Source organism: Genypterus blacodes, unplaced genomic scaffold (genome assembly GCF_046128005.1).
Source record: "Genypterus blacodes isolate CSIRO-AG114 ecotype Tasmania unplaced genomic scaffold, CSIRO-AGI_Gbla_v1 ptg000003l_1, whole genome shotgun sequence".
NCBI classification, from domain to species: domain Eukaryota; kingdom Metazoa; phylum Chordata; class Actinopteri; order Ophidiiformes; family Ophidiidae; genus Genypterus; species Genypterus blacodes.
The window spans coordinates 1,101,402-1,125,508 of record NW_027466817.1 but is presented as its reverse complement, the minus strand read 5'-3'; the positions used below and the strand labels follow the sequence as shown (position 1 = coordinate 1,125,508).

Below are 24,107 nucleotides of genomic sequence, written 5' to 3'. Positions count from 1 at the left end.
CTTAAGGCAGAAGGATGTGGAATGGAGAAGAGGTGAAGGTTACAGATGAGACCAAGAGACATTAGCAATGAATCTCGGGAGCGCTTGTGTGCTTCAAGGGTTGGAAAACTTCTTCATCTAGAGGTGAAGAAAGTGGAGAGAAGAAGAGGTGGAGGAATGGAATGGAAATGTAAAAGTTATAAATTTTCACTTTTTACCTAGAAGTATTTAACCAAGACACCAAGAACAAACACGTGGTACAGCAGTATTTCACAGGATTCACAGATTATGGGCCTGTGGATGACATGGAAAAACAAAAGCCCTGTGATCCATCTTTCTGCTTTCTGGTTGACCTGCTCGCAGCACTGCACACATTACCGGCTGATGACAGACCACAATAGATCAGAAGTCCATTTCTCAGGCAGGGATCGACGTTGCTGTCTAGACGAGGAGAGAATGTTTTCTTTTTTTGCCCACTTCAGACGGGATGGGATGAGTTCTCTAAAGAAATCTAACATTTTGGTCCTGTAATAATCCAGATAGATCACAGATGGGTGACCGGTGATGGATCACGGCGACTCAGGCCTGAGGAATGAAACAGAGTCGAGTGTTAATAGAAGAGAAAGGAGGGAAACAACTCTGGGTTTAACAGAGGAGTAAATAGCTTTCATCATTTTGCGTGTGAGCTTGTTAGGTTGTTTCTCAGATGTTCAACTATAGTGATGCTTTATTAAACTGTATATTTTATAAATACATAAGAGGATTCATTTGTATTTCCTATGCCAAAGAGCTTATTGTCCTGTGTGTTATAGCAGGATTAATCAAAAATTGCTTGTTGCCATTGGTTTTTGTCTAATCTCTCACCTGTTAAATGTAACAATTTAAATTTAGACACAGGGACATACTTGGAGGACAGTTGGGCCTTGGTGGAGGTATGTACACTAATGAGCTCCCCTTTAGTTGTTGTTGTTTCTTCCTCAGAGTGTTTTTGCCCCGTTGACAAGGCGCCTCGTGGGTTCAAAGGGTTTCCGTGGAGATTCCATGTCCTTTCCTGTGGTTGTGTACGTTTCCTCCTTCTACTTCAATTCCACCCCCCGCTGTGAAAAACACGTGTGACAAAGCTTTGAAGATGACACGCAACAACAATAACAATGCAAGTATGAGCTCCACACCCTAATGGAGGGCGACCAGCAGATCTGTGCAGGTGGATTTGAATATGGCGGCCTGATTGTATTTATATATATTGGTTTGTTGAGTCTACAGATCACACCTGAGCTTCTGCAATCTACAATATTCAAAGGTAAATATTGTTTGGGTGGTTATTGAAACTTGTTTTATGGTTTGTACAGCATATCCATATTCATATTGGTGAGCCTGTATAATTAAACATAATAATAAGAGGCTCACTGAGGGCCCAAAGTCTCTCTGACAGAAAGCAACGTTTGCCATATTTCAGTCTTAAAAGCAGCAAGAACCACAACAAACACACACACACACAAATAGACACAACTAGTGACAAGTCTTAGAAAAAACCTTTTAATACTATAATCATAACATCAGTCAACATAACTGTATTTCCCATCATCATTCAGAGACGTCGGAGCAGAATGTTGAGAGTCCTTTGGCTGCAGCTCCTCTCACACTCCTGTGACAGACCAGACAAACCTACTGGAGACGCTTACAGGAGTACGCGTGTGTAAGTGTTCTCGTGTGTGTGTGTGTGTGTAGAAATGGCTTTCCGTATCCAGTGCGGGTTGACGCGTGTGTTCTACGTGTGTGAAGGATCTTAAAGAGGTCGGCGGTAGGAAAGCGAGGCAGACTGGAAGTCATTCATGCTGAGGAAGAACACGAAGATTCAACAAGCTCAAGTGAAGCTGCATCTGCCTGGAGTGGCACTCATAAATATAAAAATAGATTAAGAAATAAAACAAATCAGCTTTAAATACAGTGTGTGTGTGTGTATGTGTGTGTAAGTGTGTGTGTGAGTGTGTTTCTGTCACATGTGCAGGAAGACAGGGAGCAGTGAAGAAGACGCTGGTCAGAGGGTTGGGTTTTGTCCACCATTGTCGACGGGGGGTCATAAATATGAGTTTGTCTCTCTGATCTTCTTCAGACATGAGGCATGATGGGAAATGTCTCTTAAAGCGTCTTAATGCGTCTCACCCACAGGACAAAGTGAAGGATTTGGAAAGAGGAAGCACTTCTACTCTGAGAGAGGTATGGCTTAAACCTATGGGTTCAGACTGTGTGTGTGCGTGCGTGTGTGCGTGTGTGTGTGTGTGTGTGTGAGAGTTTGACATCAAGGTCAGTGTCTTTCAGGGGGAATGTAAACTTTGAAAGCAATATGTCTTTTTCTTCTAAATAGTGTACTGTATGCGTCATTACACATACGCAGGCACACACACACAAAAATACATCCCTCACATATATATCCAACACACACTCTCTCACACACATTCATACAGTCATTTGCCACACACATTCCCTCCCTTTGCAGCTAGTGTGCATGTATATCCAGTCCCTGCGCTAGGAGCGACTCTGCGGGGTGTGTGTGTGGCGGGGGGTGCAGCAGCATGGCCGGGTGCGGGTGGGGGCCGGGGTAGGGGTGCAGAGAGGGTCCGGGGTGGGGGGGGTAGCCCTGCTGGGACAGGAGAGAGCCGGGGTAGTCGCCTGGGAGGGAGGACATTCCCTGGAGACCTGGGGGAGAGGACAGAGGACGGGAAGAGGGGTTAAGTATAGTTTTTGTCCAAGTGAAGGATTTGACTTCAGTGAGACTTTAGGACAAATACAGCATCTTTAAACTATCAGACTGTCAAGGGTCTATAGAAGTTAAGACGCATAAATAGAATAATAATATTTCTTTTTAATTTATAGTTCCATTTCTGTATTTAGATCCACACACACACACACACACACACACACACAAACTTTTCCTGGTCCAGAGGTGGAAAACACACACACACACACACACACACACACACACACACACACACACACACACACACACACACACACACACACACACACACACACACACACACACACACACACACACACACACACACACACACACACACACACACATCACCTATCACCTACAGTACTTGGCCTGGAGTTTGAGATGTCAACACTGTCTGTTCACATCACATCTCAAACACACACTTACTAAGAAGAGTTGACTTTATGTTGAAACACCATGCCGACCATTATAGAGAGAGGAAGAGCGTCTTAGAGTCTTAGCTTTCAAGTTTTGATGCCGTATATTTAATCTTTGTCTCTGTTGGGTGTAGCACTTTGATCCTCTGCTCCTTTTACAGCTCAACCACAGAGATGAATAATGACCTTATTAATTAAAAACCCTTAATGGAGAAGCATTAATGGCTTTATACCGTTGTTGCTTCACTTTACTTAAATCTTTTATCATCTTGTGATTCATTTTATGATTTCCAGTTTAATTCCAGCCTACATTCATTCTCTTTCCGCAAACGACTTTAGTTCTTAATTTACCTCAACACCCCGGAGACTAAAGTCTAATTAAAGCTTTATAAAATCTGCACTGTAAAACAAAAATGAAAGAAACTTTACGACACACAACGAATTTTGACAACCAAACCTGCGAATTGTCCTTTTTTGTAATTCTATCATTTTAAATATCTGGGAAAGGGAGATGTGTCTTTAGAAATGTATAAAAAAAAGTTTGAAAAAGCGAATCAATTTACAGTTTCTTGATTTTGCGTTCTATTATGTCGAGTAAAAACAACAATACACAGAGTTTACAGGTGTGTGTACCTGCTGTCCGGAGGCCGAGGTGAGCCTGTCCATCAAGCCCGTAGCCCCCGAGAGCGGCTCCCTCTGGGCTGTAGGGACCACCTTGACCTGCAACACACACAGACACACAAACACACTGTCACACACCTAAACACACACTCACAGTCATTGACGAGGAGAATGGTCGACTGAAGTGTAAGCACTGACCTGAGCGATTTGACTGGTCAATCATAGGCTGAACTATTCTCCTCCTGGCATTAATGAACCTGCAGAGAGCGAGAGAGGGAGAGAGAGAGAGAGAGAGAGACGGAGTCCAGCCGTTAATGGAGAAAAAAGGCTGACCAGAAGACTATTAACCTTTTCCATTTTACAACCACTTAACCCTTGCAGAGGGCAGAGTAAATCAAACTCAGGCCGTAGCATGTATTGATCGCTCTGTAATAATTGATTGATCTGAATCCATCGGGTCACGCTGTGTGTGTGTGTGTGTGTGTGTGTGTGTGTGTGTGTGTGTGTGTACAGTAATGTGCAAATGATCAGATTAGAATATATCCAGCTCAGATTGAGTGTAATGCTCTTGTTGTTTACTTAAGTTTTCAGTAATAAATAAAAAGAGTTAATGTAACAAGATGCACCTGCAGAAGATTGCATCCTCAGTTACACGCTTCACTCTTGTAAAGTAGATTACAGACTTTACGTTTTATATTATTGCCTGTTTTTAATCCTAATATTCATATTAAAGTCTGTAAATTCAATAAAAGGCGACATGAATGAAGACGCTGTTCATTTGTGCGCCGGGCGACCGCACCAATATTCTCTATTGACTTGGCACGAGCTGTGTGCTTCATTTGGGAAGTCGAAGCTTCACATTTAAACACGACAGTTTAACTGATTATCGACGGGTTGCGAGACAGAATTAGTGTATTGATCTGGAGGAGCACTGACCAGTTGTTGACCTGCAGGATGGTCAGGCCCGTGTCCTGAGACAGCTGCTTCTTCTGCTCCTCAGACGGGTACGGGTGCTGCGGAGAGACACACGGGTAATGCTGATGAAAGCAGAACACACACGCACACAGCAGGCTCTCAGCTGGAGGGACATTGGAGTTATTTGTCATCAAAATTGCAGCATCATCATCTTCTGGTGACCTAATACGACTTCAGGTTCCACTCCTGATAAATGGAACGCAGGGATTTATGTGAGAATAGCCAGGAGCGAGTGAATCCTGACCAACGACCGCACAACGGAATTCATGATCCATCTTAACACACATTTACACACTCGGTAGCCCCGCCCCTCCCCCCTCCTGTGTCTCTCCCTCACTGTAATAATTGGACTGAAGCAACATTTGACCTGCTTCATTTAGTAGCTAATTACCAATTTAAGCACCTGGCCGACAATTACTCACTGGATTCCCATCGCTTCTACACTTCTTTAACACAGAGCATATTCACATAATCACTTAATCCCCCCATTTAATTCAATTGACCTTTGTTATAGTCTTTACCCTCTCTGTGTTCTCGTTCTATCTTCTCTTCTGCTCATAAGTCTCTCTCTGTTTGGCTGCTGCTCCCTGTGACGGCTCTATTATTGTCTAAAATCGCTATTATCAAGTGCGGTGATGAACTTTGAACACGTGACAAAAGAGGGATAGGAGCCTCACTGATAGGTGCTGGAAGAGCCACGCTCTCATGATGTTGGTGGCCACTTTGGGGAAGATCCCTCTCTTCTTGTTGTTCCTCCTGTCTCTGTCCGTCTCGTCCTCCTCTCCTGTGCTCGGGGACACGCCTCCGTCCAGACCGTCACCTGAACACAGACCACACAGTATTTCAACTTAGTCAGTCGCATTACAAACTCAGTAAAGAAGTATTATAATAAATCTGATGTAGAAGGTAAAGAAACATCTCATAGACAATATTGATCAATTTCACAAGTTATTATAATTATAGTTATTGGCCATGTGACAATAGAAATGTGTGACTCTGTCTATGTGTGTGTGTGTGTGAGAGAGAGAGAGTGTGTGTGTGTACCTATATCGCTGCAGTTGTCTGCTGTGCTGTGTGAGGGCAGGCCACAGGTGCCAGGTGTTCCCAGAGGAGTAGTGGCACATTCATCAGGCTCCCGTAACCACGACGCATTCTGCACCACGAGGGAGAGAGAGAGGATAAGGAGGCGTGTAACTTGCTGACGGGTGTGTTTCTTGTGTCTCCTAGCCTCTCTGGCCTCCTTGTCTCACCTGTTCTGACAGACTGGTGCAGGATCCGGTGAAATCCTCCATGTCCGACTTGGATCCGCCTTCCCGCTCGTCCAGCACCAGGTCAGTGGGCATTTTGCCCTTCAGGCAGGTGATGTAACGATGGCAGAAGTTATCACACAGGTCGTGCACCTTGGGGGGGGGGGGGGCGACAGATTTACGACCGTCAGCACAACACACCATTAACAACACAGAGCGATCGATACCTGAATAAGGGGCGAAGCAGTGCTGTGAACCATAAACGCCTCATTGGGTTAATTTTTCCTCCTTCCCAGACTTCCAGGACGCAGCCATCACCTCACAGTTCCCCAAACACGCTCTCAAAATCATCTTGTGTCGGTAAGCGTTTTCTAATTGACACCAAAGGCCTAAATGTGAGGACATCCCCATATTAATGTGACGGTAAAACATGCAGCACTCTACCAACCTTCTCCAGCTCCAGTAAGTGAAAGCGAAGCACTTGTATTGCCTGGATCATCTGTGCAGGGAATTCATTGAGAAATCAATATATCATCCACAGTAAAGATCTTTATTTGTACTGGTGTGTGTGTGTATGTGTGTGCGTGTGTGTGTGTGCTTCGTACCAGGTTGTCCAGCTCAGGATTGGAGGAGAATATGGGTTTCTCTGAGCGGATCTAAAACACAAACATAAACAAATTCTAACACATTTGAGAAAACAGGCAGGGCTTCTGTTTCCGTCCCCGGGGCCGACTGACACCGGCTGTGCCTCGCTCACCTGTTTGGCAAATGCGGCGATGTCGTCATTGAAGGATTCGGAGGAGCAGACGTCGCTGTGATTGGTCATGCCGGTCATGAGGTGGGCGGGGACATTGAGGGAGGCGGAGTCTCGGGGAGAGCAGGTGGCCAACTCGCACTTCTCAAACACTAAGGCCAGCAGTGGGAAGAGTGGGTGACTGCACACACACACACACACACACAAGTTAACATACTTTACATAAACACAGTAACAGTTGACATAGTGTACAGAAGATACATTCACACGTGTGCCACAAGAAACTTCATACCACTGTACACACACACGTACTATATACACACTACACACACACACATGTCTAACACAATATTATAACACACCATAAATCCTTTAAGATAGATAAATAGCTCACACACACACACACACACACACACACACACACAGAGGCTTACCCGTAGATCTGGTCTTTGTGGTGCTTGAGGGAGTCGGGGATGGTGGGCCCGTATTGTGGGGGAGGAAGAGGCCTCACGTCGTCCCCGTACCCCCCCATCGACATGGCCTCCGACCCTGCATAGTGCACCAGCTCTTCATACTGAAACACAATTAAGACAGAAACACACATTACACACATGACACACGTTCCACATCTGTGCCGCCCGGCATCAAATCTGATTTAGACGTTATTAGTTGGCCGAGCTGTCAGTGGGCCTCTGTGATATTGCTTACTGGACTATTGAACAGTGTGTGCAGGGTTTGGGACTATGAAGTGTGTGTCTTAAAGTACATGTATGTGCAGCTGTGATTTTTGTGTCTATTTTGTGTCTTGTTGTGTCTGTTTCCCTGTCACACTTTGTGGCAAACCAGTAGGATAACTGCAGTCAAACTAAAAACAAGGGCAGTTATTCTACATTCCTGAAAAGCCGAGTGTGTGTTTGTGTGCCCGCTTGCGCACCGGTGCTTGGAGGAAGAGCAGAGGAAGATGAGCTCCCTGAGAGGAACATGGTGAGTCTGTAACAGCTAATATTCTCTCCTCCCTCCTATACTCTGACTAGACAGAAGCCGTGCTGAGATGTCCCTCACAGCCTGCTGTGACATCCTCACTGGGGCTTACACACACACACACACACACAACTACAAGACGTGTGGATCAGAGACACACGTACTCTGCATTGTGCAACACAGGACACACTGTAGGAAGACTGTGCCATCATGAATAGCATCAGCATCATGAATAAACATGTTTGACTCCCTTGTTTCTCTCTCGCCCTGCGTGTGTGTAAGTGTGTGTGTGTGTGTGTTACAGAGCTAATTTGTGCCACGCTGCAGCTTGTGTCTCTGAGGTGGCGTTGCTCAGGTCAGCAGATCTGCCTCTGTTTCTCTCTCTGCTGGATTAAAGGGATTCCTGTCACGGTCCCACCGGAGCAGCCGGATCACAAAGTGGCCGTCTCAAGCCGTAAAAGTTATGGCAGATTTTGAAGAGCTTTGTCGTAAAGATTACCACCTAAGATCATGAGCAAATTTAGAGAGACTCTTTCCTGAGTATGTTGGGAGGGGGAACAGGGTGCAGTGTTTCCTTTTCCTAAGCACTAAAACCCTCAAACCTAAAAAAGGAAGATGATTGTTGGTGTGAAAGAGAAACACAACTCTCACTGTGCTGACCTCTGCAAATTAAATAACATGAATAAAATCAAACGCCTCGTGTCTTGCTGTGTCTGTCCCCCCTCTGCCGGACCCCTGGAGGTCCCCACTTTGGGCACTACTGTCCTAAAGGGCTTATCAGGTTGTTCTGCCGCCCGTGTTGTGAGTCCCATATGTCCCGGCCTGGATCAGGGAGAGCACCTGCTCGCTCTGAGGCCCTGCTCCGGGACACCTTTCAGTTTTATGGCTGATGGCTATTAACACAATCACCGCTATCGGATTGCGCGTTTCTCTTTGCGTGCGGCCCCCGATCAGGTTACCGTGCGTCCCACGGATCAAAGCGCACAAGTCAAGATGACAAATTCCACGAATTTCCCCCTTTTTGTAAGTCACGGGGGCCTGAGAGAGAGGCGTCACTTGGCAGCTCTGCATTTACGTAACAGCTTTTAATAGTGTTATTGCAGCACACACGCCTTTAAGTTAATAGAAACCTAACAGCCAAGATGCTTCTGCAGGGTACCTGAGTTCCCTGAGACGCTGCTATCTTCAGATTTATGAAAACATTTACATTTATATTCTGGCCCTAAACAACAACTCACATATCATTAAGAGAACATTCTGGAGCAATGGCTCATATCTCAGGGATTATTTGATGTTGGTAACGTTGCACTTTAAAGGTGGAAACAGAGACGTTGACACTTTCCTGAAATTGGAACAATCTACTAGTAAATCAGCAAAATTTCAATTTGATTTCTAAAATGGAAAGTCATTTAAATCATGCGTTGCCTTAAGTAAACAAGACTATAATATATAAATAAAAATGGAAGTTAGTTGTTATTATTATGACCCCTCACATCGCTACAACAGGAGTGAGTTTTGGCGTATTTTATAAAGTGTTAAATTAAAATGACAGTACAACTTTTGAAAAAGAGTTACACTGGCACATTCAGAGCAAACAAAAATATAAATAATGACTTGCACAGTCCAGTGCAGCCCACAGTGACAACATACGACTGAGACACACACACACATGCCAAACCAATACACTCCCTTTGAGAACCCATGATGCTTGTGGCTGCTGCATGTAGTGTTCCTCTCTATACACTCCAATATTCGCACACACACTTTGGGGAACTGCTGCTAATCGACATTTTGTTCAAGTTTCAATAAAACTGAATATTAATTGCAGTGCCCCTGGCTGTAGTTGTTGTTGGTGTGTGCGTGTGTTTGTGTACTGATTTCCTCTCTCTGTGCCTATAGTTGATATTCCACACTGTTGCCTGCATGCTGCCCATCAGCTTCAGCCTGTTTCTCCTCCAACATGTTTGTGAATCAAACACACTGACCTACTTACAGAGTTTCAGCGCTGCAGCTCCTCTCCTCTCCTCTCCCACCAGCTCTCATTAGTCATTACACAACAATAAATCCCAATTATTTTCATTAGAGGATGAAATGAATCTGAATCAGCTGATGATAGTATAATATTGTTTTGAGCCTATATGACTGCTGGGAGCAGGAGTTGCACATTATTACAGCCTCAAATATTAACTGCACCTTATTAAAGCGTGTGTGTGACTTGTTAACAACAGGTTTGGATATAGACAGACTCAATGTGTCTCTACAGCGATATGAAGCACCTACGTATAATAGATTCAACCAGATTGTTTTTTTTGGTCATCATGCATTATTGATGTTCTCCTTCAGAAACAGGAGGTCCACTTGTCTCTATTTACTTCATCAGGCCTTGTGTTTCCTACCAAAACAGGACTAGTATGCATGGAATCCCTCACAAAATCCTCCACTGGGTTGTTTTACTTCTTACGAACCTTCTTCTCGACCTTAATACTGTGTTATGTCTTATACCAGGCAGGTGTTTGTCTAAAACAGAGCCTAAATCCAGCAGACATACCCTTTTCTCCATGCGACTCGACAGCCAGTCCTACACCGGAGAGGATGATGCGCTGTCCGGCCAGTCCTGAGAGCTTTGCTCCCCTTCTTTATCCTTGATCTCCTGGAAATGGAAGTCAATATTCTTTGTAAAAAAAAAAGAAGGCAGGCACTTAAGTTGTAATGATGATGTACAGTAAATGTGAGCGTGTTATTGATGAGGAATAAAGCAGGGTAATGGTTGTAAACAGTCAGGACCTGCTGTTATTTACTCCTAGCCTATCGCGCTTTACACCACAGCATTATAATTTTATGGACCGTAGATATCCTCACATATTTCCAGGTAATAAAAGCCTAGCGCTCTACTACATAACATATAAATTAGTCCTAATAAACGCAATAATAAAGCGCGTTTTTGCTAAAAACACAATCTAAGCTAATAGAGAAGGCTCCGCTAATTGGCATAAAAATGTCCCACCGAAACGCTTAACGCTCTCCGTGTCTGGTCCCGTCGGGGCCGTGTCCCGGGTAAGTCCACAAACCGGTTGGAGCAGCGGGTTCCTGCAGCGACTGGACTCCGCCTGGCGCGCCCCTTGGCTCCGTCTCGCGGTCGTCGGGATGCTCGCTCGGTCAGTGCCGTGTGGTGGAAGACAAGACGGCGGTGGTGGTGTCGCTCCTTTTTGGCTCCTCTCGCTCGCTGTCCGCGCAGCATACGGCGACACGCTAGATAATGACACGGCTGTGAATGAGCAATGGTGTTTTCAGTCTCAAGAGGAGTGGAGAAGAAGAGGAGGAGGAGGAGAAGGAGGCGGAGGAGGGAGAGGAGGAGGAGGAGGAGGAGAAGGAGTGGTGATGGTGGCTGTGTGCAGGGAGGTTTCGAGGGGTCAAAACGCGACGGGGTCTCTTGCCCCCCTCCCTCCTATACTCCCACTCCCCTCCGCCTCTTCCTCCTCCTCCTCCTCCTTATCACACACAAACGCCAGAGGAGAAGACCCCCTCGATGGTTTTTATCTCGACAGGCTCGGGTCTCTTGGCGGTTATCACTCCTCCATCAACCATCCATCCTTCCATCCTTTCGCGTCCCCACTGCAGCTGCGCAACACACACACATACACACACACACACACACACACACAAACTCGGAACAATTAATTAAAGTCGGAAGAGTAAGAAAACAATGAGGAAAATTAAACTTTACAATTACACAAAAGTCATATACGAAGAGATAATGTAAAAATTAATGAAAATTACTCGAAACCGAATTAACACTCGGTATGACTGAAATGTTAGTTTGTCAACAGAACATACATGCTTGAGTGTAGTTTGTGTCCTTCAAGCTGAGTCATAAATAAGTTTGAAGCGTGTGCGATGACAAGACATTTAGCGGCTGATAACAGCTTTAAAGTGTTTTATTGTTTTGGTCGACATGTATTGTAACTCAGCGAAAACGCCGCCATTTTGCCTCTGGTCGTCGTCTTTTTTTTGTTATTGTTGATTGCTGGTTTTGAGAGGTGACGAAACAAAACAAAGCCCGTGAGAAAGTTTCATTTTAACTTAGAAGGGAGAGAAAGGAGAGAAAAGAAGCTCTCACATGTTTGTAGAATACCTCAACTCTTGGGTCTTGTGTTGTAAATGACACCTCAGTAACATAATAATTATTCCAAATGCTCCTCTTCCCCCGGTCCTGCTGCGAGGGGCCAACAGGCGGCTGCACTTCAATCACTAGCGGCCTGGGAGGGAACAGTAGGCCGGGGCAGGCGTCGCTGTGGGCGGCATGGAGTTTGACCGTGGGGCCGCCTGCTAGGGGCCTTCAGCCTCCATGCAGCCAGGGGGCTTTCAACTCCGCGGGGCGCTGCTCTCCCGCCGGGGTGATCACAGCGCTCTGCCCCCTCCTACACTGGAGCTTAACGCGGCCATGACACTGTGTCAATGGGCTTTAAAGGCACATCCAAGGCTTTTCACTTTGTTAACAGGCTGAATGAAAAAGGCTTAACATTAAAAAAGTGTGTGTGCATCTAAAGGAAGTCACATTCTTTTTTCATTATTTCCTTTTTCATTTAATTCTCTGATTTGAAAGAAGCTAAAAAATAATAATACAGATTTCTAAAACATCTTATGCCTCAGTTAGTTTTTTTAGGTAATGTTTGCTCTATCTTTAGTTTCCTTTAGAGAAATGTCCCTATTTTTCTTCAATAATTTGAAACACCTATTTATCTAAACTTCTTTAATCTCTTCTCATCACACACACATAACAACTTAATTTACATGTGTCATTTACATCACATCACCATGTGTTTTCTTTGGGACAACATAACCTTAATACAGTCTATGTAAATAACAGCATTTTAGCTCAACATTTGTTGTTAACTCACGCAGTTGTAGGTTAACCCAAATGTACTGTATGTTGCCCTAGGGAAGACATGCAGATGAGATAACTGCTGTTGTTATCAATGACTACTATTTAAATAATTATAATAATAATTAGTTTTACAGATTTTGCTTTCGTTCATTAATTAATAATGGTATAAGACAATGAGAAAGTGATTGATCAATAAGAAAATACACCTTTGCACTCTTGTCTTTTGTTGTACCAGAGGTTTTTGTATGTTGTGAAAAATACTTACTTCATTATATTTTTCCTTTCCTTTTTCCTTTTTAAGTAAAAATGGTTTTATTGTATCATAAATTTCAATTTGGCACTTTAAGGGATCATCTTTTTCATGATTTAATAAGGAGTTTAGCTGATCTTTATCTGTATCTCTGTATCGGCATTTATACTGTATTATAGTTTTGTGATTTCAGGCAGAATCAAACTTTGACACTATCCACAACACGTTCATCTATGTTTCCCTGGTGTGGTGGTGTGGGGGGTGGGGGGCAGAGAGGGGATCAGAGTGGGGGCTGGACTGTACCGGCTCTCTTCCTGCACTATAAGTCATGGAGCTTTGGCTGTGTAGGACCATACTGCATGTCAAGGCTGCTGCAGTTATTTGTCACTCGCTGTCAAGGCTCAAGTGCTTGTTCCTCTGCAGCCACCAAGGTCTACTCAATGTGTGTTTGTGTGTGGGTGTGCTCACTAGCATTCATGCAAGTGTGTGTATGACAGTGAATACAGCAGTGTGTGTGCATGTGTGTGTTTGTGTATATGTGTGGGTGGGTGTGGGTGTGGGTGTGAGTGTCCTCACTAGCATTCATGCAAGTGTGTTTATGACAGTGAATACAGCAGTGTGTGTGTGTGTGTGTGTGTGTGTGTGTGTGTGTGTGTGTGTGTGTGTGTGTGTGTGTGTGTGTGGGTGGGTGTGTGTGTGTGTGTGTGTTTCCGTGTCCAAGACTTTGTGTGCCCGCTTACTTGTTTGCTTGTGTGCTGGAGGGTCAGCGTCAAGGTGCCGGTGTTCAAAGTCAGGGCTCACTGCAGGCAATGCCCAGGGCAAGAAAACAGGAAACAACAAGAGGAGGGGGAAACTGGAAACAGTGAGTGTGTATTTTTGCACGCGTGTACATTTGTGTCTTTCTGCAAGACTGCATGTACATCTTGGTGAGCAGGGCTGGACTTTGGGTATGAAATGAGAAATGGAGTTGGTCAGCGTAATCGAATGAAGTTGCAAATAGAACATGGCAGACGTTTCTCCTCTACAAGCTGTTCCTGTCCTCCACACATTCATTTCCCAACATGATGCCATGGGTGTAAACAGAAATATGACATTGTTAGCTGTTGACACTGTTGGCCCCATGTAATGGGTTAATCCATCACCCGGACAGTGAAAAACAACATTTACAGACCCTCAGATGCTGCTGCTGCTCTGACTTTGGTCGCCTTGCTTCAAAGCGACTTGAGGGAAGGAGGGAGAAAGAGAGATGGAGGCCAACTGGTAGGCCACCCGGGCCTTGTTGACTTCAGTGACTCAGCCATTAAGGGAATATGGGTGCTGTGACCTCTGAGGGAACCTCACACAGCAGCCCCCCAAAACATCAGAGAGCCGTGACCCTATACACCACCGGGGAGCGAGTGAGGGAGGAAGGAGAGAGGAGTGCGGAGAATGAGGCGAAAGAAAGAGAGAAGGGTAAAAGTGGGGGGATTGTCTGGGGCAGGGGTGCAGAGTGCATTTTTATGAGCCTGTGCCTCTCCAGTTTCTGGGTCGTCTGGCCGCATAGACATAAATTTTCTCCCACTCCCTCCGTTCCTCCATCCCTCCCTCCCTCCATCCCTCCCTCCCTCCTTCCCTCCTTCCCTCCATCTCTCCAGAGTTCTCTCCAGCATGCTCGCCAAGCAAATCCACCCTTATCGACCTGCTCAGGCAGCCTGTTTGCAAACTTTCCCTCCTGTCTCTCTTTCTTTCTCTCTCTCTTTCCTTCTCTCCCACCCTACAACCATCCCTCTTCCTTTATTTCCACACTATTTTGCTGCTCTCTCTCTCTCTCCTCTCTCCATCTTTCCAACACTTTGCCTCCCCTCTCTCCACATCTCCTTTTTGTTTATAGTAAGCCCAAAACCCACCTTTCTCCCTTATGTTATTTTCTCCTCCTCCTCCTTTCCTCCCCCCCTACCCCCTCTCCCTCACTGCCTCCCCTCTCCCGGTCCCCTTATAGATGGAGATTAACTGGGGAGCACAGCGCCATCCGTCCTCATGACTGTTTGTTGTTAAGGAGATGGATGGAGGCTCCCTCTGCCAGCCCTACGCAGCCGCAATTACACTAGCCGCCATGATGGATGGAGAGGGGGGGGGGAGGCGGTGGGGGGAGGTAGATGGAGAGAGGGAGATACAGAGAGGGGCATCTATCACACCCCTTAATCTACCTGTCACTGCACGGGCTTGGAAGGTGAGGGGGGGTGGAGGGGTGGAGGGGTGAAGGGGTGTTAGATGGAGGAGAGGAGAGGAGTCGACTTTATTCCGCCTGCTGGGCCGACGTTCAGTGAATTTATTTTTTGGGAGAATTAGGTATCTATTGATTGGCCTGCACTCGTTAGATTGTAGTTAACATGTGTGTATGGGTTTGTGTGTGTGACAGGCATCAACAGGTAAACAACAGTGCTGCATTGTCACACACACACACACGTACACACAGACTTCTGCGTATGCAAGCAACATACAGACACGCCACAGAAACATGCACACAACTGACGAACGCACATCCTCCCACACAAACACTTCATTTGATTATCATCCCATCTGTGCATATTGCCCCTGCAGTCCACACACACACACACATCCACCCACACACACATAAACATCACACACTTCATCTCATACCTGTTGAAACTATCAAAGCCGTAGCCAGCAGCCACCTTTGATTCAGCAGATCTGCATATATTCCCTGTAATGTCTCTCCATTTCCCCCCACAATCCAACAGAAATATTTAGAAAAGTAATCTAAGGTCTCCCGCCATCTCGCTCTCTCCCTCCTCCTCCTCCTCCTCCTCCTCCCATCCCCATCTACCTCCTCCACCTCCTCATCTGTCGAAAGGAGGGAGAGATGGGACGGAGGGATTAATACTCTTCCGCCAGCCAACCCTGGGAATGATAGATGGACAGATGCAGGAAGGGAGCGGAGGAGGAGAGAAAGAGAGAGATTAAAGGAGAGAAGTCTGAGGGTTCATAAATCCAAAGGGAGAGAGACCTGGTCCGCATCACATACTAATAAGATCTGCAAGAAATCCATGATGAGGGAGAGGCAGAGTCAGAGAGGAACGGTGGAGTGAAGAGGAGAGAGATGGGAGCTCTGTAATGGCATTAGATGTAATCTAATCACGGCAATAAGATGTGAATGGATGAGTGTGAGCATGGTGATTATGCAGAGGAGGGATAGCGGCGCGCTGATGAAGCTTTCAAGTGTGAGGACAGGCCTTGTTATTGGACGACAGATCAACAAGATCTACTCTCAGAGGGAAGATGCATTTTCTGCTATAGAATGTTCCAATTCCATAACAACGGGCATTTGGTGCCTCTGGTTCCTCCACAATATCACAAAATTGAGGCGTTGCAGCTGATAACAGACTTGTCACTTAAGTGTGTGTAGGGGTTGATGATGTGACGGTGCAGTGTGAGGCGACGCACGCTAAGTGTGTGCGGATGACTCACACAGATATAATTGTAGACCAACTGATCCTTTCTCCATTCATACATGTGCATCGGTAATAAGCATGTGTGTGTGTGTGTGTATACGTTTCCAATCACCATGTTAAGAATCAACAGTAAGTGCATAAGTGCAGCTGCATCAGATAGAGTGCCCGGTCACCTCCCTGTTCTCCTGCTTGACCCCCTCCCCCGCCCCCACCACCCCCACCGCCCCCACCGCCCCCTCTGCCCCCTCTGCCCGTCCGCCCATTTTTCATGGCCCAGCTGTCGGAGGGCCGTGATTGGTTAGCTCAGCAGACAGATAGCCGATAGGCTCTGATTAATAGTTGAGGCCCTAGAACTTCCTCATTGATCAACAGGACAGGCTGGAGGAGGAGGAGGCAAGGAGGAGGAGGAGGAGGGGGAGGGTGGGGGTGCAGCAGGGAGGGAGAGAGAGAAAAAGCATGCCCTGTCGCTCTGCAAGTGCTGGCTGATAACCCTGATAGTGGCTCCTGGAGTGTGTGTGTGTGTGTGTGTGTGTGTGTGTGTGTGTGTGTGTGTGTGTGTGTGTGTGTGCTTGTTTACAACGCGATGAACGAACGTTGGAAGCAGGATGATATCCAAGCAATGCCTCAGATTTACTCACTTACTTTTCATCTCCTGCTCTCTCTCTCTCTCTCTCGCTCTCTCTTTCTCTCTCTCTGTCTGTGTGTGTGTGTGTGTGTTTGTGTGATGTGTGTGATAGCATCTGTGATCTTCTCATGAATAAGAAAGCATGTATGTTATCAAACAAAACATTTTCACACAAATGGCTGAAAACGTGTCTAAGAGGTCTTTATTTAAATGTGTGTGTGTGTTTGAAGTGTGAATGAGTGTGTGTGAGTGTGAGATGAGCTAAACACACACCAGGACCTCAGGTATCAACTATATCAATATCAGCACAGTTCTATCGATTTCTTATTTGCTCTTCTTTCATCTCATAAATTTAAAGTTTGACATTTACAGGTCATTTACAGTTACAATTACAGTATCTAAATCTAATGAGTGTGTGAGTGTGTGCGTGTGTGTGTGTGCGTGTGTGTGTGTCCCCCTGCTGCTCTGTCCAGCCTCTAGTTGATTGATGATCTCCACTCCCATGGGGTCAGAGGGGTCGTGACCTCCTACTTTTGACCCCCCTACTGAGAGGGTCACACACACACACACACACACACACGCACACACACACACACACGCATTCTCTCTCTCTCTCTCTCTATTCTGCCAATAAGGAAACAGATGGCCTCAGGACAACTGGTGGTTCCTTTTCTCACAAGTGCTCTGGATCTCCTCATGATCTCTCTCACTGTCACACACACACACACACAACACAAGTTTAACACACACACGCACATTCACACACCTGTAGTGACTCTCATAGGCTTTGAGGGAAATTTTATTATTAAAATTGTCCAGACATTATGTATAAATACGCATATTCGTACTTTTTTTTCTTTTCTTTCTTTTGCTTTAGCTAAATATATGAATATTATGTATCAGTGTGTGTGAACCATTCTGAGCTTTGATGTGGTGTGGAGAGGCAAGAGGAGCGAGAGATTGACTTGACACACATGTTGCAACACCACCCCCTAGTGGCGCCCACGGTTACTGCAAAAATGAATGACGTAAAAAGCATAAAAAGAGCTCAAAGATGGATTACAGATGATCAATTATTGTGATTTTACAAGCATATCAAAACTTCTATATGTGAGTCATTGATCAGAACATTTAAGTATGAAATATGATACAAGTTAATAAAACTATTATTGTAGAGAATAGTGGCATATAAATATTACTTAAGATAAGCCAGTAAACACACAGCAATAATTTGAGTGGATCAAAGACAATTGACACAAATTGACAGCTTGTACCACAACATGGTAATGGATGGAGAGGAAGGAGGGAGAAGAGAATGGATGTGAGAAATGGAGTAGAAGAGGAGGAGAGGCGATATGAGCTGATCAGGTAATATTGTGATACTTTCGATCAGGTATTTCTTCCCCGCCGATCACGACCTCACCATCATGGCTGCCGTCTTTAACCACTTGGACACGCGAGTCTCAATTTCCTAAGAGACAGAAAAGACAGAAAACAGCATCGGAATTCGAGTAATCAAAGTTTTACCCAAATATGATTTTCTATCCACGTGTTCAGATTAAAAGATTCAGACTTTGACTTCTGCCTGGCTGCTTTCTAACACATGATGACATTATGATCTACGCCCTCAGTAAAGTGTTCTTACCCGTCTAGCCTCCCTGAGTGAAGAGCGGTCAGCGACTCCTCCAGTCATCATATCAGCACAGTGAGCGGTGTCTCTGATGAAGATGACCTGCTCCTCCTCTCCCTCCTCCAACTCGTTGCAGACCACTGACAGCTCCTTCCAGGGGTCAATTCCACCTGGAGGAGTCACAGTCGCCATGAAATAGATTTTTCAGTGTGTCAATAAAATCCTGCAATTGTATTTTCCTCTCCAGTCTGGGAGCAGATGTGGTGTCTGTTACTTTCCCGGCACCTACAGGCCGACATCTCTCACCAAAATGGAAAGACTTGACCCTGAAGTCACATTTTTTTGTCATTTTAGCGTTTGCACCTCTGATAAACTTGGTCTCACCGTTGATGTAGAGCACCCTGTGTGTGTGTGGGTGGTCTGCTCCGTAGTATGTGTTAGTGAAGGCAATGCGTTCAAGCAGGGAGTGCTGGGAAATGCCGAACAGCAAGGCGCAGAGCTTCGTCTGGGTCTGCAGGGTCACCGTCTTATAGAATGGACAGCTGGCGTCCTCACAAGTCTCGTCTACGTAGACACACAAAATGGATTTAGGCCATAGAAAGGAGGGAAGTTCATGATGTGTTGTTGTGCGTGCATCTGTGTGTAGATCTCTGTGTGTGTGTCCTACAGAAGCCAAACTCAGTGCATGTCTGGTAGAGCCACTGTCTCTCTGCTTTCCTGGCTGAGTGGAGGGACGTGTCCATTAGACTCTTCACTGCCCACTCGTGGGAGACGTCCAGACAGGGCTCCTTGGTGGTTGAACGGTAGAGCTACACACACACACACACACGCACACACGCACGCACGCACGCACGCACGCACGCACGCACGCTTCAAGTGAATCCCAATGTTCACATCCTTTCCTCATCTTTAGCTCTAGTCTAGGACCACAAGCCTGTCACTTATGAGGGACAGTATAGCTCAATGCTGCCACCCTGTGGTCAAAAATGTGCATGACCAGAGAAGACAGACGCAGAGAGAGTGGTGAGCCTTGTTTTCCATACCTGCATCACTTTAACCAAGCGACTGTAAGGATCCAGCGGCTCCTTGTTGTCCTGATCGGTCATCATGCCACATAGCTCTTTAATAGACATGAGCACTCCCTCTTCATTGTACTGCACCGATCCCATGAAGATGTCAGCAAGGTTTTGCATCAATTCAATCTGAAATTGAAGGGAAGAGGGTTATTTTCCCAATCCAAAGCAATGACTATGAATAGAATACCATTGAATCAGTAAACAAACATAATCATGTCACCTGATCATTAGGATCAATGGGAATCTGACAGCAACTGAAGTCCATGGCCACCTGAGAGGCATTACCAGCCATAAGTGCTGCTCCCACAGCAGCAAAGGCTTCACCAACACCAGCCACACACTGCATAGAACATGTAGGGTGAATACTACACTTGATGACACACTTACAACACAACAGGTGAGGGGATGTCATCACACCTTTCCTGAGCCACCAACAACTTCATTATTCAGGCTCAAACCAACAATCTGAAACAGAGGAAAACATAGATCTATGAGTGAGAACATGATGATTTAATCAGGTATCATCAGCTTAGTGTTAAGGTCAAAGGACAACAGTATAGAAAAAGCAAAAACGTGTAGTCCGTGACCTTCCCGGCGTCTGCCAGGCAAAACTGGTGCGTCCCCCCTGTAACCCACCTGTGACCAGAGGTTTCAGGGGGAGTTACAGAGTGTGCCAGACCCACTGGCGGTTTCGGACAGTGGTCCAGGTGGCCGGAAATAATCTAAAAGCAAAAACGTGTTGTCCGTGACATTCCCGGCTCCCGGCGCGCAAAACGGGTACCAGGAACGTCCATTGCCGGCACACTTGCCGGTGAAAATCACGGACAACACGTTACCCCCCTGGTAAACCGTGTTGGCAAGTGTGCTGGCAACGGACGTTCCCGTTTCTCGGTTTTGCACGCCGGATCCCCCTGTAAGTGAGCCAGCCAGCACACTTGCGGGTGAAAATCACGGGCAGCAGGATTCCTCCCCCCCCCCCAGCTCTGCGCCCCCCCTGGAGGTCGCGCCCCCCACTTTGAGAACCACTGTGTTACCTTGTTGTAGGAGGAGAAGTCCAGTTTGGCCCTGACAGGAGCAGAGGAGGCCACAGCTCCGTACACCAGGTGAGGAAACTGCAGGAGGACACAGGAATGACACAGAGCAGCGAAAATGAAGACATGAATGTGTTCAAGGTTAAAGTAAACCAACCCAAAAAGCTGCTGCAAAGGAGAGGAGATGTACATACAACATGTGTTTATGCACATTAAAGCCATGGGTGGTTGTATAGGTTCATATCTGGGTGGTTGTATAGGTTCATATCTGGGTGGTTGTATAGGTTCATATCTGGGCTCAGTTGTGTACCTTTCCTCTGAACCAGGCCGACAGTGCTCCGGCATAGGAGCCTCCGAAACTGATCCAGGTATTCCTGTGGCTCAGATGGAAGCGTTGGCTGATGTACTGGTGGAAAGCAGCCAAGTCAGCCAGGCTGCACCGAGGAGGAAAGCACACATCAGACTCAATTTAACCTTTTAAACAAAGTGAATGTGCTAGTCTGCAGACAAATAAACACCCACACTGGCACACAGATATGAATGGAGGGATAAGAAGAAGGTGCTGAATGCTGAACAGTTACACACAAGCAGCAGGGGGAGAATCAGTGAGAGGCAGATTCACACACTCAGTGGGGCAGCAGCCATCCTGGTTTACCCTTGAATGCCTGTGGAAAATCTATAACCCTTAGACACAAAACGTCCCAGTTAGATTTTTTTTCAAAATGTATATAGTTCATTTCCTTACTGTATTACATTGAATAGGTTTTTGTAAGTCAAACAAGGCTACAATAAGGACGTCAGACACACAATCACTCACACACTGGTAGAGAGCCAGCACTCACGCTTGCTGGCTGCTCAGGTCTGCCAGGTTGTCTGTTTCCAGGCCATCAGGGTTGACGCTGTCACCATAGAAACGATGTTCCAGAGCCAATATCAGAGCCCTGTGCTCTTCAGCCATGTCAACATGATGACCTGAGAGAACAAAACGGAGCGAGGCCTCACATCTCCAGGATACAAGGCAAGTCAACTTTATTTCTATTATAGCCCAATATCACATACAATGTCTCCAAGGGCTTTACAGACCCACAACATCCGGAACATTCCTGACCAAAGCTCTGGAGGAGGACGAGGAAAAACTCCAGAGAAAACCTTAAAGTTAACCTGAATTAAACCTGAAGCCTTCGAAAGCGGAATGTAAGATAGATCAACTTGCAAACATAGATCACCTTACAAGCATTCAGGGTTGATGCTCCATTGAGCTTCTTTTTCACGCCTTTGAGAGTGTGTGAGCCACGTTAAGAGCTTGTAGTGATGTGTGCATAATGATACTCCACCATATCTTACCTGCTAGCGTGACAAATTCTGAGATGGGCCCTTCCCCTCCAATATAGAGGAACACAGGGCCATCAGGACGCTGCCAGTAGGCCTCATTCACGAAGAACCGCTGGAGGAAGGAGAGACAAGAAGCAAGAGAGAAGGAAACAGAGAGGAAGAAGACAAGAAATCAAGCCTTTAAGGGTCAATTTAAGTTTAAATTCCAATTGATGGCATCCTCACTCAGATACTAGCGGATTTTGCTTGTTTCAGATCTTGAAGGAGAGATTTCCGAGCTCTGACTGTCATATACATATTAGTTTTTGCCATTTTCTAATTTTAAACGTTTGTAAACAGAGCAGTTTATAGTACAGTTTGATTCTTTTCTACCTGGGGGAAGGTACCAGGGTTCTGGCGGTCAAAGTGGTCCAGCGGCTGATGAATCTTGCCCTCTGTCACATGTTGAGCAGGCTGATGACCACTGACTGTGTGTGTTAGGAGATGCTGTTTGGCTCTCTCCAGCTGGAGTGTGTATGCTCGATCCTTGATCTTCCTCAGGATCCGCCCTGCCAAACAGAGTGTCCAAGTGAACGGGGGAAAAGAGACTCCAGTCAGAATTGAAAGCATCGTTTGTGTTCACCTGAGAGTTGAGAAGATCCAACCTGTCCTGGAAAGACTATAATCCTATAATTTTAACGTAAAGTAACCAACCTGAGTTCCATTTTCTACTATAATTATTAATGTATATAATCATACCAAAGTAAATTGTTCTGCTGAATATGAAATAGAAGATAAATGAAATCTAGACCAACCTGCTTCTACCATGTATCAACTATAGGACGATGGATACAATCAAATATAATTCTGGGCATAAAAACACTCTTTTCTGTTTTGCTTTTATAAACTCACCACAGTCAGCAAAGTGCAGGAGGAGCAGAAGGAGGAGACAGTGGGTCAGAGAACAAAGCATCTTTACCAGCAGGTCAGTGTCACAGGTCACTGTGTGTGTGCAGAGTGCAGGAGGAAGTCGAGCTCTTCCTCCCTCTATATACTCACCGGCTCCAGGAAGAGACAGGAGCGCTGATAAATGAGCATTATTATGACATACATTTTGTGTCTAAGGTTGATTATGACCGTGTGTGTGTGTGTGTGTGTGTGTGTGTGTGTGTGTGTGTGTGTGTGTGTATGTGTGTGTGTGTGTGTGAATGAGCAACTCAGCAAAAAACAGCATCAGTTTGGTGATGTAATAAGATCTGGACTGTGTGATCAATTGAAGCCCTTTTCTGCAGCATCAGACTTCATAATCAAGGGAGGAGTGTGTGTCTTGTAAGCAGAATATCACATTCCAGTAACAACAACTGTGACTGTCAAATATTAGTAAAAAAAATGTAATAAATAAGGGCATGAGTCATTCACTGTGAGCAGGATATGACCTCATGTGTCTCAGTTGTAGACTTTGATCATGCATCTATATGTATAGGTTCATATTTATATATTTTTTGCTAAATTAGATTTCTCCCGCCGCAGGTTTTTTTCTGATCAATGAGCAGAGCGACCATTCTCACATTGTTTTTGTTGGTATATTTAAGTTTAACCTGATTTTGTGGTGCCAACAGGGAAATCCAGCACTGCAACAATTTAGTCCCTGATTCAGAATAAACAAATGAAGTGGTTCCAACTGGTTCCTGTTTTTGAACCATCCGGAACCACTTCATTTGTTTATTCTGAAAAATTTGATATTGCAGCTGTTTGCAAATGTTAACACTCAAAGCCGCATCAACATTTTACCAAGAAAAGGTAATTATTTCCATTTCAGAATGCCCTTATTTCATCTTGTTTTCTGATTGACTATATAAAATGGCTGTGTGTGATCATTGCATTGTAAATCTAAGGCTTTTTTGAGCGTTTCAAATCTGGAACCAGCAGCTTTGGACTCCTAAACCGTCCCAGATTGAGGACATAAGCCTACAGCAGACTGTCAGGATCAACAGATATCCATCCACAGATTTTTAATTGATCCAGAATCTTTGCAGTTACAAGCTGAGTAGCATCATGACATGTCAGTCTGTAATGCCAGTGGTGCAATAGATAAAGAGACTGAGGATATGAAGATGTAGTGTGAGGCACTAGA

The 24,107-nt window shown here is 45.5% G+C and overlaps 2 protein-coding genes across 2 annotated transcripts; both read right to left on the bottom strand.

Annotated features, from left to right (window-relative positions):
- Positions 1–2,476: 2,476 nt before the first annotated feature.
- On the bottom strand, positions 2,477–10,273 carry meis3 (myeloid ecotropic viral integration site 3). The gene is made up of 12 exons (XM_076143257.1): positions 10,262–10,273; positions 7,167–7,306; positions 6,736–6,913; positions 6,584–6,634; positions 6,427–6,477; positions 5,982–6,131; positions 5,776–5,884; positions 5,409–5,551; positions 4,693–4,769; positions 3,955–4,013; positions 3,769–3,855; positions 2,477–2,676 (listed from the first exon to the last, which is right to left on the bottom strand). The coding sequence occupies exons 1-12, from the start codon at positions 10,271–10,273 to the stop codon at positions 2,477–2,479; spliced, it is 1,257 nt and encodes a 418-aa protein (XP_075999372.1).
- Positions 10,274–18,336: 8,063 nt separating this feature from the next.
- prss16 (serine protease 16) lies at positions 18,337–22,946 on the bottom strand. The gene is made up of 13 exons (XM_076142312.1): positions 22,886–22,946; positions 22,367–22,542; positions 22,007–22,106; positions 21,505–21,634; positions 20,973–21,096; positions 20,666–20,743; positions 20,049–20,096; positions 19,852–19,971; positions 19,599–19,757; positions 19,223–19,364; positions 18,940–19,119; positions 18,571–18,725; positions 18,337–18,396 (listed from the first exon to the last, which is right to left on the bottom strand). Exons 1-13 carry the CDS (start codon positions 22,944–22,946, stop codon positions 18,337–18,339), a joined length of 1,533 nt encoding a protein of 510 aa, XP_075998427.1.
- Positions 22,947–24,107: the final 1,161 nt, after the last annotated feature.